General features: G+C 32.1%; 2 protein-coding genes, 1 long non-coding RNA gene and 1 other non-coding gene across 6 annotated transcripts; 3 read left to right on the top strand and 1 right to left on the bottom strand.

The window, feature by feature from the left end:
- The first annotated feature begins 3740 nt into the window (after positions 1 to 3740).
- LOC108486534 (serine hydroxymethyltransferase 3, chloroplastic-like) lies at positions 3741 to 7506 on the top strand. Its single transcript, XM_017790637.2, has 11 exons — positions 3741 to 3878; positions 4225 to 4637; positions 4728 to 4902; positions 4994 to 5111; positions 5202 to 5314; positions 5425 to 5547; positions 5904 to 6008; positions 6130 to 6216; positions 6305 to 6412; positions 6813 to 6885; positions 6979 to 7506. The coding sequence occupies exons 2-11, from the start codon at positions 4258 to 4260 to the stop codon at positions 7251 to 7253; spliced, it is 1557 nt and encodes a 518-aa protein (XP_017646126.1). The 5' UTR covers positions 3741 to 3878; positions 4225 to 4257; the 3' UTR covers positions 7254 to 7506.
- An 882-nt stretch (positions 7507 to 8388) lies between these two features.
- LOC108485413 (uncharacterized protein C6G9.01c) lies at positions 8389 to 9385 on the top strand. 2 transcript variants are annotated; one of them, XM_017789248.2, is made up of 2 exons: positions 8389 to 8520; positions 8842 to 9385. In XM_017789248.2, the coding sequence occupies exon 2, from the start codon at positions 8852 to 8854 to the stop codon at positions 9236 to 9238; it is 387 nt and encodes a 128-aa protein (XP_017644737.1). In that variant the 5' UTR covers positions 8389 to 8520; positions 8842 to 8851; the 3' UTR covers positions 9239 to 9385. The 2 variants fall into 2 exon arrangements, with proteins under 2 accessions (XP_017644737.1, XP_017644738.1); XM_017789249.2 differs by having other exon boundaries at positions 8391 to 8520; positions 8836 to 9385.
- On the top strand, positions 8651 to 8735 carry LOC128294589 (small nucleolar RNA R38). The gene has a single exon (XR_008284897.1). It is a non-coding gene; the product is annotated as a small nucleolar RNA R38 (small nucleolar RNA).
- Positions 9386 to 13023: 3638 nt separating the features above from the next.
- LOC108484745 (uncharacterized) lies at positions 13024 to 14636 on the bottom strand. 2 transcript variants are annotated; one of them, XR_008284294.1, is made up of 2 exons: positions 14478 to 14636; positions 13024 to 14242 (listed from the first exon to the last, which is right to left on the bottom strand). It is a non-coding gene; the product is annotated as an uncharacterized LOC108484745 (long non-coding RNA). The 2 variants fall into 2 exon arrangements; XR_001871297.2 differs by having other exon boundaries at positions 13024 to 14226.
- Between the last annotated feature and the right edge of the window lie 246 nt (positions 14637 to 14882).

Here is a 14882-nt window from a genome sequence, read left to right as displayed (position 1 = left end):
CTGTTCCGACGATGGATACAGGTTAAGGGTGTTACAATTGGTGTAAAGTTTAAGTATGTTCATGGTACCATTTGGTATGATCTAAGAACTTGAAAATGTGCATTTAGGGTCATTTCACCATCAAGTCTAGAGAAAGACATCTCTCGAGTCTGTCTCAAGATAGTTGGAACAAAATTTACCATACATATCGAAATTAATAAATTTTGTCCTGTTCTAGGTCTCGAGACAAGAACTCATTGTCTTGAGACATTCAAACATTGAAACTAAAATAAGAAAATAGGTAAGGTTGGTCTTGAGACATGAGGGACCTTGTCTCACGACATGGATTTTAATGTCTCGAGACATGCCATTATCGAAGAAAAATAAATAAATAATTTCTTAAAATAAAATGAGCTCTGTCTCGAGACATGGAGTTCTCTGTCTCGAGACATAGCATTGAAACTTGATAATTGAGTTGGATTTGAGTCCTAACTCTAAAATCAACCCCACAATAACTCGTAACTTATTGAATTAGAATCCTATGTATAAATGAATTTACGTATATGAACATAATGGGTGATTTAATTGTTATGCATGGTAATTATGATCTAAACTTTGTGAACATGTGCTAAGTTAGTTCAAGTTGTTTCGATAACATAATGTGACATCATATATTCGGATCTGGTGAACGGGTCGTGTGTGGTGTTACAAGTCTTCTTATGTTTTTTTCCTTAAATTGTTTTATGTATAAGATTATTATTTTATTTATAAAAATATTATTTTAATTAATAAATTTTGTGTTAGAAAATGGGTATTCATTTATTTATAAATATTTTTATAATTTTGTATGTATTTTATAAAATTTTATGTAAATTTATCAAAAAAATAAACTTTTAAATTTTTTTAAATTTTTTTAAAAATTTAAGAATCAAGACTAAATTAACTAAATGTGTAAAGTTGAGGGTTAAATTTGTTGAATTTTTAGAATTAAGACCAAATTGATAGAATATGTTAATATTGAATAGATAAAATTTTATTATGTCAATAAAAATATTTCATAATGAATGAGTAAGCAAAATATTAAATTTCAATAATGTTAGTGATTAAAATAAAATTTTTAAACCTATATGATCAAAATAGAAATACGCTAATAGTTAAGTAACTATTTTTATGGTTTATCTAAGATTAAATTCTTTTATTTTTATTTAAATATTTTACTTTATAGATGACATAATTATTATTTTTTGTCAAAATTTATTGTTGGTGTACTTGGTAAATATACTTAAAAAATAGAAGGATTAAGGGTGTAAAAGCTTTTGAATTTTTTCAAAAAAGTAATTAAGCTTTTGTTTTTTTACTCAATTGAGTATCTAAATGAGTAAAATGCATTAAAAAGATTCTTTGACAGTTAACATTAATGACCTTTTCTTTTTGTTTTTTCAAGTATCTTTACCATGTGTGACTAGACCTGATCATGGGTTGGGCCACTCGCTCAAGCTCGAAAGCCCACTTAAAAAGTGAGAGGGTTTGGGCAAAAATATATACTTGAAAAATGAGTTTAGACAAAAAAAAGGCCCATTTTCTAAACGGGTCAGGCCTCGGGTAAGATTTTTTTGGCTCGAGCCTGGATTGACCCGAATTTGCCTAAAATTTTTCATTGTTATTTATTGACATTTTAATGTTGTTTTGTTGCCATTTTGTTATTATATTACTATTTTTCTGTTGTTATTGTTTGGATATTGTATAACTCTTGTTTTACAATTAATTTTCTTACTATTTTAGAGGCATTTGCTTACTAAGTTGTAACTATTGTAGTGTTATTTAAATATAAAGACTTTTTCTTAAAATGTATTTTCAATTTGTTGAGAATAATTTATTTTAATATTTTTAGTGTATTTGATGTTTACTTTTTAAAATTTGTTTTTATATAAAAAATAATATAAATTTTTTAATACGCCGGGCCGAGTTGGACTCAAAGTTAGTATTTTTTTATCTAGGTTGGGCTTAAACAAAATTTAAGTCCATTTTTCGAGTTGAGACTTAGAAAACAAGCCTAAAAATTTGCATTAGCTCCACCCAAACTCGATTCATGATCAGGTCTAATTGTGACACTTGAAAATGATAAAAATAATAATAATACAAAAATATTGAGATATTATTTAAAATTTAGAAAAAATATAATATATAAATATATAGGAAAAAAATTAAAGGTTATAAGATTTAATCTCCATCAAGTGTGCGGTGGTGTTGTAATATATAAAATATTTTTAATCCAGTGTATTAATAGTATGAAAGGTGGAGTTGGTAACTTGGTCGTCTCTTCTTCCGCCAGCTTAGTTCATTGGCTTCTTCAATTTTTTTATATTGAAATTACGTTGAATATTCTCTGCTATTATTTGAAAATTTCAGTTTTAAGACATGCCTAAAGACCATTATGGAAGGTCAGAATTTTCGTTTAAACTAGTTTTTAATTGCATAGTTATAGTTAATTTCTTGAGACCTCCTAAATTTGATCAAAACTGATGGAGAATAGTGGAAGATAAGCTTGGAGAAAGAGGAGTAGTTTGAGTAAGTTTGATTGGTGAACTCTAAACCACAATTTAATGATTGATATGATAGATCAATACTCATCGAGAATAGAAAACATACATTAGATTCAAGTTGATTTGATAATTAGTGTGGAGGATCAGAGAAAAAAACTATTTAATTTTTAGTTCGTAAATTCATTACGTTCCAAAATTATTCATTTAAAAAAAATTAAATTGTAAAAGAGAAGGAGAAAAAAAGATTTTAATTGGTGCAGACGGTATAAACGGAGAAAGCCATATAACAATAATTTTAACAATTTAATAATTTATATAAAAACTTTTAAATAATTTAATTATCATTTTATAATTTTTTAAATTTAAGTAACTACAAGATAAATTTATTAACAATTTAGTAACTTTCTACATAGTTTACCCAAATTTCTAACCATTAGCATTTTTGGTAAACCTTACAAATTTGGTTTACACTTTTTTTTTTTCTTAGCATAATTGAAGACTGGCATTTTCATGTAGTTGATTTCCCCCCAATATCACTTAATCAGGACTTAGTAGGACAAGTGGCAACATCAGAGCAGGTACATACGAGTAGATCCAATGGAACAACCCGCATGGAGGTTTTTCAACCCTCATAAGACAACTACCCAAATCTCCGCTATCCAATCCATTTTCGGCGCCGTTCGTCTTTTTCATTTTCTTTTACATTTATTTATTAATTAGGGTTATTCGCTAGATTAGTATTTGAAATTTAAAATATTTTAATTGAAATATTAAAGTGTTAATATTATATTAATTAGATTTTTTAACTTAAATATCAAATATTATTTTAAATTTGACACGAAGTATATTTAAAATAATTTATTCAAATTATAAATACATTTATATTTATTCAAATTATAAATACATTTATATTTGTTACATTGATAGTTTAAATATAACACATTAAAAAAAGTCTTTGTAAAATTTAGTGATAATATCTAATCTTTTATAAATCATCAAATTTAAATTATTCATGTAATAAAAATTTAGATATTAAAATTTTTATTTATCGACTTTAAATATACTTTACGTCAAAATTTAATGTTGAAATCGATGTTAGGATGATGGAAAGATACGATTATACAATATTAATACTTTGATAAATCAAATTCAACCTTTTAAGGTTTATGGATTAATTTAAATTTGGATCATAATGTAGGGCTTATCCTGCAATTAACCCTCTTTAATTTTCTTCTTTGCCACTATACTAAAGCAAACCGCTGTCGACTTTTAGGGTTTTAGAGTTTGAGCCACTTCAATCCATTGCACCCAAAAAGAAAACGCGAGAAAAAAAAAAAAAGAGAATCCTTCCAACAAGTATGCCCTTCTTTCTATATTTCTTGAATTATTCCTTCTTTCTTAAAATTTTGTTTAATTCGTTGCTCTCTCTAATTTTCATATCCAGTTATTGAGATATTTGTTTATTATCTGTATTTTAACTTAAGATAGATTGCTGTTCTTTAGTTTTCGTGTTTTGGCTTAACAGAAGAATTGGTAATGATCAAGTTCTAAAAGGAAAATACCTTTTTTTCTTTTTGCCTGTATCTCATGGGATTATTTAAGTCTTAATAGCTGTTCATTTTCTGCTTTAACATATAAATTAATTGATGATGAATTGAATTTCTTATTTTAATCTATTTGTTATTCTGTTGTAAATTTGCAGGTTATTTGTGAGAAATACTAGTGGGAAGTCAAAATGCAGGCTTGTAATGGAGCTGCAATGATGGGTTCTTTGCAACAGCCCATATGGGTCAAAGGGAATAGACCAATTTTTCCTTTAAAAGGGTATGGTCTTAAGCTCAACTCTGTCAAACCCTGTAGAGCTCAACTTGAAAGCAGCTTGGTTACTGGAAAGCCTCCCTCTTCGGACTCATTCCCTGTGGTCGAAACCCGATTTGTGGACCATGGCCTCAGTGAAGCCGATCCCGAGGTTCGTGCTATTATTAACAAGGAGAAAGAGAGGCAATTCAAAAGCCTTGAGCTTATTGCCTCAGAGAACTTTACATCCCGAGCAGTAATGGAGGCAGTTGGGTCATGTCTCACAAACAAGTATTCCGAAGGACTACCTGGTAAAAGGTATATCGAGTTAAGCTAAATGCATAGAGATGTGATCTTTGTGTTTTTGGATTTATTATTTGCAGCTAATGATCTTAATTTTTATTGCAGGTACTATGGGGGCAATGAGTACATTGATGAACTTGAAATACTTTGCCAAAAGAGGGCTTTGGCAGCATTTCATTTGGATGAAAATAAGTGGGGCGTTAATGTTCAACCATTGTCTGGTTCTCCTGCTAATTTTGAGGTTTATACAGCAATTCTTAATCCGCATGATCGAATAATGGTAAGATACTTCTGCCGAACTCTGCTGCTGTAACTTAGTTCTCTCTGTTCGATAGTGCACATATAAATGATTCTTAATGTAACTGGTATAGGGTTTGGACTTACCACATGGCGGACATTTGTCACATGGATTTATGACTCCTAAAAGACGTGTATCTGGTACATCAATCTATTTCGAGTCAATGCCTTATCGGCTTGATGAATCCACAGGTAACTCATCGTTATTGTTAAGACTTAATTCGTTTAGTGGTTGGTATGCTTGCTTGGTGGTTGATTTGATTTGTCTTAAATTTGGAACAGGCCTAGTTGATTATGACATGCTTGAGAAAACAGCTACCCTCTTTCGACCAAAACTCATAATCTGTGGTGCCAGTGCATATCCTCGAGATTTTGATTATCCTCGCATGAGGAAGGTAAGCATTGATGTGCTTGTTGGTTGTGCTATATAGTCTGCCGTACTTTACTATCATTTAGTGACTTTTTTTAAGCATTTAACTTAATTGGAATTGATATCTGTTGGAAGATCGCAGATGCTGTTGGTGCATTTCTCATGATGGATATGGCTCATATAAGTGGCCTTGTTGCCGCTTCTGTAGTTGCTGACCCCTTTGAATATTGTGATATCGTGACAACAACCACACACAAGGTTTGGGATGAATATTTTCAAATGCTGTCTTGAACCATATGCATGTTAAATTCACTTCACATAGTGCTAGTTTTGCTTGTTGAAACATTAATATTTAAGGTAACTTGAGAAAATCTACTACCTTGTAGCATGGTAAATCTCGCTTGATTCTTTCCCTATTTCACTTGCCCTTGTGTAGCGAAGAATGTCTTCACGTTGTTTTGATCATGATTTACTTATCATGTGCATTAGAATTTAAATAAGCTGCTTTGCCAATAATCTCACTGATACTTGTGTGTTCCAAATAGTACTATTACTTTGTTTGTGTTAATATGTTCGTTTGAATAACCTACTTGATTTTCTTTACTCATTTCCAGTCTTTGAGAGGTCCAAGAGGTGGCATGATCTTCTTCAAGAAGGACCCTGTTCTTGGAGTTGATTTGGAATCTGCTATCAATAATGCTGTTTTTCCAGGTTTACAGGTTAGTTTGATTGGTCTCCTTTGCTCCTATTACTAATCTGAATTCCCCATTCCATCCTTCTGCCGGCTTTCAAGTTATGGAACTAGTTATATCATGAGAAGCATAATGTTTGTATATGCAGGGTGGACCTCATAACCACACAATTGGAGGACTAGCAGTTTGCTTGCAACATGCACAATCACCCGAGTTCAAGGCTTACCAGAATCAGGTACTTTCCTTCAAAGATGAGTAATAAAAAAAAAAAAATGCACAGTTATGTGGTGATTAAGTCAAAATATGGGTACTTCATGCTGCAGGTAGTGTCTAATTGTAGAGCTCTTGCAAGCCGATTGGTTGAACTTGGCTATACACTAGTTTCTGGTGGTAGTGATAATCACCTTGTGCTTGTGGATCTAAGGCCATTGGTAAGTTACCATCTCTGTGAGACATGCAAACTTGAGTGGCATTTAGAAATTGACTCAAAACTGAAAACCTGACTCAACTCGACCAACCTTACACAATTTGGCTATAAAAAGTCAACAATCTGAATCCACCCAACCCAAATACAAATTGATCTGAACTCGAATTTGACCTGAACCCAAAATAACTTGGCGCAAAATGCACTAAATAGCCCCAACCTAAATAACTTGAACCTTAAACTGACAAACCTAAAAATTCAAAAACCCAAATAAACCTGATCAAAACCAACCTGATCTGCCCAATTGACAAGTCTAGAGGCGTAGGATCTCTTGTTTTTTTTATTCTCTTGTAGACACCCTAAACTCCTTTTGCCTCCTTTATATCAATGAACTTCTCCTGCAACAGGGTATTGATGGGGCTCGGGTGGAGAAAATACTTGACATGGCCTCTATCACCTTGAACAAAAATTCGGTGCCTGGTAAGTTCTTCCTTATTCCCCTTTTTTACCATTCATTTATAATTAACTTTTTCCCTTTTTATACCAATCCTTGATACATCTTAAAATTTGCAGGGGATAAGAGTGCACTTGTGCCGGGTGGCATTCGCATTGGATCGCCTGCAATGACTACCAGAGGATTTACAGAAAAGGAATTCACGGCTATTGCTGATTTCATCCATGAGGGCGTGCAAATCACTATTGAGGCTAAGGGATTAGCTTCTGGATCAAAGGTCCAAGAGTTCTTGAAGTTTGTCTCGTATCCTGATTTTTCGTTGACGGATAAGGTGTCCAATCTTCGTAGTAGAGTCGAAGCACTTACCACCCAGTTTCCCATACCCGGCGTATGAGTGAGGTTTAATTAGTAATGAGAGACCTGGGAACATTATTATATCATAACATGGTGAAATCCAACACTGATTTCTTCCATAGATTTATGAAAATTTGAGATGTAGTGATGAAAGGGGATGAGTAACGTAGGACTTAAACGTTGGTTTATGATGACAACCAGCAATAATTTTATCACTTTAAATGTGGTTTCTCTACAATATTAATACATATTATAATTAATTCATTATGATTCTATTTTCTTGGAAAAAATAACTTTTTAATTGACGATATTTTAAATTTATAAGTGGATCGATTAGTCACGCATTTCAATTTTAATATTTTTACTTTTAACCCTAGAATGTAGTATATTTTTGGAATTTAATTGATAACCCTCAAAGTTTTTTATTTTATTTTATTTTAGATAGAGGGTTTGTTCAAAATAAGTATAACCTAACTCAAAATATAAAATTTTAAAATTATATTTAATACAATAAAATATTTATTAGATTTATTTGTGTTTTCAATTTAATAAATTATAATAGTGTTTTTAAATATGAATACCTTTTCATGTGTTAGAAAAGTTTTATTTTAGCATTTTTTAGTATATTATATATATTTTTTAAATTTTATTTTTAAACAAAAATTAATCTAAAAAATCAAACATGGGAAGTCGAGTCAAGTCCGAGTTTATTTTTCTTAAATTAAGAGCTTGAGCAAAAAAGTAAATTCATTTTTGAGTCGAACTTAACTCAATTTAACTCATGAGCACATCTAATGATTAGATTTAATATTACTATTTAAAAGTAAAGTAATAAAGTTAATCACGAACAATTTTCTAAAAGGATATTACTTAATCCAACTTAATTAAATTTTTTGTCGAAATTATTGGACTTCAATTAAGAGTAAAAAGATTATTATTATTTTAAAAATAATAAAATATAAAATGCTAAATATGCAAATAATATAGAAACTGATAGCAAACTTAGACTTAAATATTAAAAAAAATTAGAGTACCCAAATATTAATTTAATCATACAATCTATATTACATTCACAAGAAGGCCGAAAGAAAAAAGGTCCATTTTCTAAGAAAAAAGCCCAAACATTTGAGAAAGCTCAGCCTTAAACCCTTAACCCGAAACAAAGGGCCTATATATAATCATCTTTTACCCAATTTAGGGTTTCAAATAAACTCTGTCTCACACTCCTCCGCTTCGTTTTGTTTCTGCTGCTTCGTTTCCGTTTAGGGGAAAACCATATCGTAATCTCTTTAGGATCTCACTGCGAGGTAGGAGGCACCAGTGATAATTACTTTTTATATCCATAGGAAGATATTTCCTTCTCTGGGTTTTTCTTTTTTCGGGATTTAATCCGTTTATTCGTTGAAGATTCCTTGAAACAAATTTTTTTTGAAACGATGTTGGAAATGATGAGAAAATTTAATATTATCACAGTTATCCCTGTCTGATTTCCAGTGCTGATAATGTGTTCTCTGACACAACATTCGTATTATTTTTTCTTTTAATAAATGTATTTAATATTTCTTCAAGTTTTGTTTTTGTTGATTTTAGTTCTTCGTATGCTATAATTTTTTGTTTTGAAGTTGCAGATTCAACCTAATGGCGAAGAAGGGTTCTTCAACGACGCCTTCTAGAAAAGCAGAAAATAAAAAAGAAGAATCTATTCCAGAACAGAAGAATTCAGCTTCTAAAATGGCTGGTAACGAAATCGACGAGATATTTGCAGGTAAAAAGAGGAAGAAACCCGACCCTAAAGGGTCCGAGAAACCGAACGGCGAGGAAATTTCAAAACCCAAATTGTCGAAAAAGAAGAGTAAAAAGAGTAAAGAAACCAACAGGGAAGGAGGATTCAATGAACCTTCTTCTCGGCCTCGGAAAAGAACGGCAGATGGTTTTGCAATTTACACTGAAGAAGAATTGGGTATTAGTAAATCTGGTGCAGGAAGTACGCCACTTTGCCCATTTGATTGTGATTGTTGTTTTTGATAAATGGGGTTTTGGTGTTAATTTAGTCTTTGTTACTTTAATTTTCAAATTTCAGAAATTTGAGGGTTTTAGGCTAAATATGATTGTTGTATAACGCAAGGCATGAAGTTTTTACATGAAATGCAAATTTTGATTCATTCTCTTCCATGAGCTGACTTTTTTGTTTATTTTGGTTACTAATCACACGAAAAATTTCAAAACAAAACTATTTGTTCTATTTGAGCTACAGATTGCGGGTGTTTTGTCAAGAAGGAAGCTAGTTGTAAGGGTGCTTCCCCATAAACAATAATTAGATCACCACATTCTGGCACATTAAAGTAATGGTGTTTGATACGAGACTTATTAGAGCAGTTGCATCTACTTATACTTGTATATATTAATAATACCAAGTCCAGAGTTCTGCTTCCACGCTTGTTGCCTGTGGTATGTGTCGATATGATTCTTTTACCCAATTTCCATTGTGATCCCTAATAACAACTTCAGCTCCTCCCCTGCCAGGATTCCTCGTTGCCGAGTTTATTTTACACCAAGGTTGGGTTTCCTCCATCTCAAGAACTTAACAGGATAGGCTACTCAGTAGTTGCACGTTCGAGAAATTTGTCTAGCCTACAAGGACTGTTAAAAGTTTTGGCAAAGATGAGATGGAAGGGTATTGTGGGTTTTGTGTACCAGTTCTTGTCGTTGAGGTTATTGTCAAGTCATACATGATAATACCATTCCTGGTTCTGCACTCGTCCAACGTTGTTATAATCCAAAACTCATACGCACTGCCTAATGTAAACTTTCTAGATTCTGTGTAATTTTCAAACAAGCGCATACCTTCCTTCAGCAGTTGTAATTGGCGTACTATACAGTACACTAAGGTTGAGTTGGCAGTTGAAATGAGAAGCTTTCACATATATTCCGGAAATATCATTTCCTATTCGTCTCTCCTTAAGGGTCTCCCAATCCTGATCAATTACACAACCAAAACTTAGTCAAGCGGTTAACCCATCGTATCCCCTCGACTTGTTTTTCTTAGAGCTCCCCACGTTGGCGGCACACTAAAATTTGCACTTGTAGTGACTTGGTTGGTTACGAATATATTTAATTTAGCAAGGAGAATTTGGTGAGAATAGTGATTAAACATGAATCGGGTATTAATAGATAAAAAAGAAATAGAGTGAAATTAAAATTCATGAATTCAGATTAGATATGTCTATGAATCGGGTCATGATAGAATTTTAAGCTCAATTGTTAGATTTAGACTCAATTCAAAAAATGAGCTTTATTTTTTGTCTAAGTTTAGGCCCAAGGCTGGCCCGACGTAAACTAATTTTAAAAAAGTTATTTTATTATATAAAACAATTTTTTTTTGGGGGGGGTGTTATTTTGCTAAAAGTAACTAAAAATAAGTAACTACTACAACAGTGAGGATAATAAAAGCTCAAAACTCTAGTCATCACAAATTGGGGGTTTTAAAATAAAAACCTATAAATGAAACAATCCCATTATGCCACATGAATCATCAGACCATGCACTTACATTGACATCTTCACATTTGAAAAATAAAGAACGAGCAGATGAAAACATTGCAAGAAGAAAGCATATCCAGAACTAAACTATTTCGAAGCAGTTGTGTTGAGGTTAGGAAAATTATAAGACCTAACAGGAGGTGGTGGCTTGGCATAGGTTATTATGGTGTATTTTTTTGCATTCCCAAGCACTTTCATTGCTCGGCTTTCTGCACTTGATGGACTTTCCAACTAGAAGCGAACTTCATGCATGGCATGGGCTGCCAAGTAACCAGTGAATGTCCATCAAGTGCAGCAAGCCAATTCTTGAGCTATTATTATCCTCACTGTTGTCCTAATTACTTATTTTTAGTTAATAAAGATCACAGGTGGCATGTCAATTTGCAGAAGATATGAAACAGCATTAGTGAAAGTAAATGCTAGTACAAACTGAAATGACACCTATTTTTTACATCAATTCATTTCAGGGTAACTGTAGAAGGGAAATAACCTGAAACTAGTGAAAAAGTTCCACCAATTAGAAAACCTAAAACAACAGCAAGGGTGCGATGTATTTGGAGTTGAAGTGAATGGAATATAACATGTGGTTAGGGTTAAATGGTACAGAATTGTCTTTATAGTTCATCATAGCTCATGAATGTCATCCATTCAAAAACTTTATTTGTTAGATTAAAAGTACTATGTTAAAGTGCCAGCAAAATATTCTAAATATGCAAAAGGCAGTATCAGTCATCCGATGTTGAGTAACACTTCACTAGCTAAACAATTCCACTTTTATTTTCAAAACTGAACTAGTGTGAAAACCTCCATTTTTAAAATGCATTTTATCGAAAAAAAACAACCAATCTCATTGCTTCAAAAAACCCATTTTTTTTCAAAGGCAGAGCTTTAAAAACAAAGAGTTGAAACAAAGAAAATTCAAAAATGGTGGTGTTACCTTCGGGTTTTCAGTCAAGAAGCAACAATGGTGATTGGTGAACGATGATGGATCGGTGGGTGTGTGGTGGACCGGATTTGTTAACGATGACGGTGGTGGTCGGTGAGTGTTGGACTGGAGAAGGGATTTAGAGGTGTTAATCGGGAAAAGAAAAGAAAAAGAAAAGAAACGGTGACTTATTAAGCATATGGTTCGGGTCGGGCCAGACCAATAAATTATATAAGAGACTCAGCCCATTTTGAATACGAGTCTCATTTTGAGTCTAAATTTATTTTTTGAGTTTATATTTTTATCAAAACTCTTCTATTTTTCAGACAGGTCTTTGGGTCAGGCCAGGTGACTAAGCTTATAGATAAGTTTAATTTGGACCCATGATGTATCCCTCTCAAGGAGGGGTAAGCAAAACTCAATTTGATTCAAAAAAATTGAATTTCAAGTTAATTGAATGGAGTTATTCAAGTTAGTTCAAATCAGTAATTTGAGTTTCGAGTTTAAGTCGAGTTAAATTTTACAATTTAAATAACAAATTAGTGTAAAAATCCCTTTGGTGTTTTACAATTTTGAAAATGAGCAAATTGGTCTCTTTCAACAAAAATTACAAAAAAATTCAAATAATTTTTAAAATTCAAAATATTTATATAAATTCTAAAATTTATATATTTTTAAAAATTCTAAATTTATTTTTAAAAAATTAGAGAATATATAAATAAAGTTAAGAATATATTTTATTATTATTTTATTTTGAATTGTTTTTCAAATATATATGTTTTTAAATTTATGTGCTTTAAAATAAAATTATTATAATTTAATAAGATTTTAATTTAACATGTTCAAATTTTTAATTTAACTCAAATAAATTTACTCAATTCGAAAGACTTGCCAACTCGCTTGACTTAAAATTTTTCAATTAATTTAATAAAACGCTAATCCCTAATCTCAAGTCATATAGAATTCTCTCAAGTGATATAGTTGTCCATATTATTTTGATGATGTGGACTTGGTTGATTATCATACCTAGCTCTCCAAATGGTTTAGGTTGCCTAATCATCTCTCAATTCTAGGAAGAGTGGTTGCTTCTCCACTTTGCCTCCCCAGAATAAAATTTGGTTTTATGTTTTGAATGTGGTAATTACAAATTTGGGATTGGATTCCTTTGAATTTTAAATGTCCATGTTTCAAAATTTTTAATTTAATACCTGAGTTTTGTTTCATCTCAATTAAGTATGTAAGTTTAATTTTAAGATTCAATTTTCTCAATATTGAAAACAAGCTTCGATACTTATCGGTGAAAACAATCATTTGATCTAAATACTATATTCGACATTGACAATAAATTTAAGTATCAAATTGAGAAATTGTTTTTTTATCGAAATTCAACATTGAAACTTACAGAATCCAACATTAAATGTACACAATTGGTAAAAACAAATCAAAATAATATAAGCCAAAATTTCATGAATAAGCTAAAGAGACAATGAGTCAGTCTGCAAGCTTCAATCAACGAGCACAAAAGTGTAAACCGAATCAAAAGGGGACGATGATTTCCCATCCACGACCATACCTGCCTTGCAACGTGCATCAAGTCGTGATAAAGTTACCTAAAGCTTCAGAAACCATTCCTTCCTTGCAAGGGGCGTCAATCTGTAGATTACAGATTCCATTAATTTAGCAAGCAAGGGATGGTCTCTGAAGCCGTAGATAACAATATTGCCAATAAAATCCTTGCAATATGGATTAACCAATCCACTATAGGTGACCTTGCTTTCTCGTTGTAATAACGTTTTCTAGAGCTTTAGAAATCATCCCTTTCTAGCAACGTGCTTCAATTTATTTATATATTTACACATCTAAAAAAGGGATGATTTCTAAAGCTGTAGATAACAGTACTATAAATTGCAATATTTCCACCATACATGACAATATTGAACTCGGTGCCTTGCTTCCTCATCATGATAAAGCTATCTAAAGCTTTAGAAATCATCCATTCCTTGTTATATGTGTGTATCTGTACATTAAACAAGGAAGGAATGATTTCTAAAGCTGTAGATAACAATATTGTAAACATGATATTTCAAATACTTCCTTGCAATCCCCATCAACCAATCCACCATGCATGACGGCATTAGGCTCAAATTAATTTTCACAACAGAAGTAATAACATGGTTAAAATCATTAAATATAAAATAAAAATTTAGCTGCTTTAAATTTGAAGGAAAGCATGGAGAAGGCAAAGGCTCCCTCCAATCGTGTAAGTAGCTTTGGTTTAGGCACAATGCAAAAGGTGGATTGCTATTGTAAACAAACAAACACCCGTGTCTGACTGTATGCCCCCCTCCCCCCTTCAACAACACCGTCAAATGCTAGACCATGAATTTAAAAGACAATAAACAATTGTAAAGGGGTTATTGTGTCATGAAACAACTGTGAGTTTCATGGGTCTTCACCCCTTTAACTAAATATTGGCTCCAAGCGGCAGTCAGATCGGCCATAGACTGGCACCTGCTGTTGACTCTGATATGGAGCCGATCTGCACATCACTTAAACATTTGCAAACTAAAAAAAAATCAATAGTTTCATAGCAAATCAACTTTGAGAAAATGGATTTCATTTTTTCATAATGAAACAAGTAAAGGAGAAAATTCTACAGCATCTGAAAATCATTCTTTCAGTTGACATAAGATTATAGAAAAAAAACGATGCAGTATTAAGCTATAGGATGCAATTCATGGATTGTTGATGCGTAGAATATTAGACTGACAGAAAGTGAAAAATGAAAGATTAGTAGTACCTATTTAAGGTATTGAAATCTATAAGACATGAAAGATAAGAAAGGGATTGCGTTGAGATGAGATGAGGCCGCATTGCACATAGAGTATAACGTAAGCTTAAGGTGTTAAAACTTGCCTTTTATATAGTGGTTGCTCAACAAACCCTAAAAAATTAGTGGTTGTGTAATTTCCAAACAAGGGCATATACCTTCCTTAAGCAGTTGTAATTAGAGGTGATCATGGGTTGGGCGGCCTGGCCCGGCTCAAAAGTCTGTCTAAAAAATGTGAGGGTTTAGGTAAAAATATAGGCCTAAAAAATGGGCTTAGACAAAAAATGAGACCCGTTTAGAAAACGGATCAGGCCCCGGGTAAATTTTTTTAACCCGGGCCCGGCCAGAATTTTATATTAAATTATTATTTTTTAA

This window comes from Gossypium arboreum, chromosome 6 (assembly GCF_025698485.1).
Source record: "Gossypium arboreum isolate Shixiya-1 chromosome 6, ASM2569848v2, whole genome shotgun sequence".
NCBI classification, from domain to species: domain Eukaryota; kingdom Viridiplantae; phylum Streptophyta; class Magnoliopsida; order Malvales; family Malvaceae; genus Gossypium; species Gossypium arboreum.
Note: the sequence above shows the minus strand (reverse complement) of the source record. Positions and strands in the feature narration are given on the sequence as shown.

Coding starts and splice junctions, on each gene's coding strand:
- LOC108486534 (XM_017790637.2), top strand. CDS start 4,258: ATGCAGGCTTGTAATGGAGCTGCAATGATGGGTTCTTTGCAACAGCCC. Junction 5,315..5,424: donor ATTATCCTCGCATGAGGAAG/GTAAGCATTGAT, acceptor ATCTGTTGGAAG/ATCGCAGATGCTGTTGGTGC. Junction 5,548..5,903: donor TGACAACAACCACACACAAG/GTTTGGGATGAA, acceptor ACTCATTTCCAG/TCTTTGAGAGGTCCAAGAGG.
- LOC108485413 (XM_017789248.2), top strand. CDS start 8,852: ATGGCGAAGAAGGGTTCTTCAACGACGCCTTCTAGAAAAGCAGAAAAT.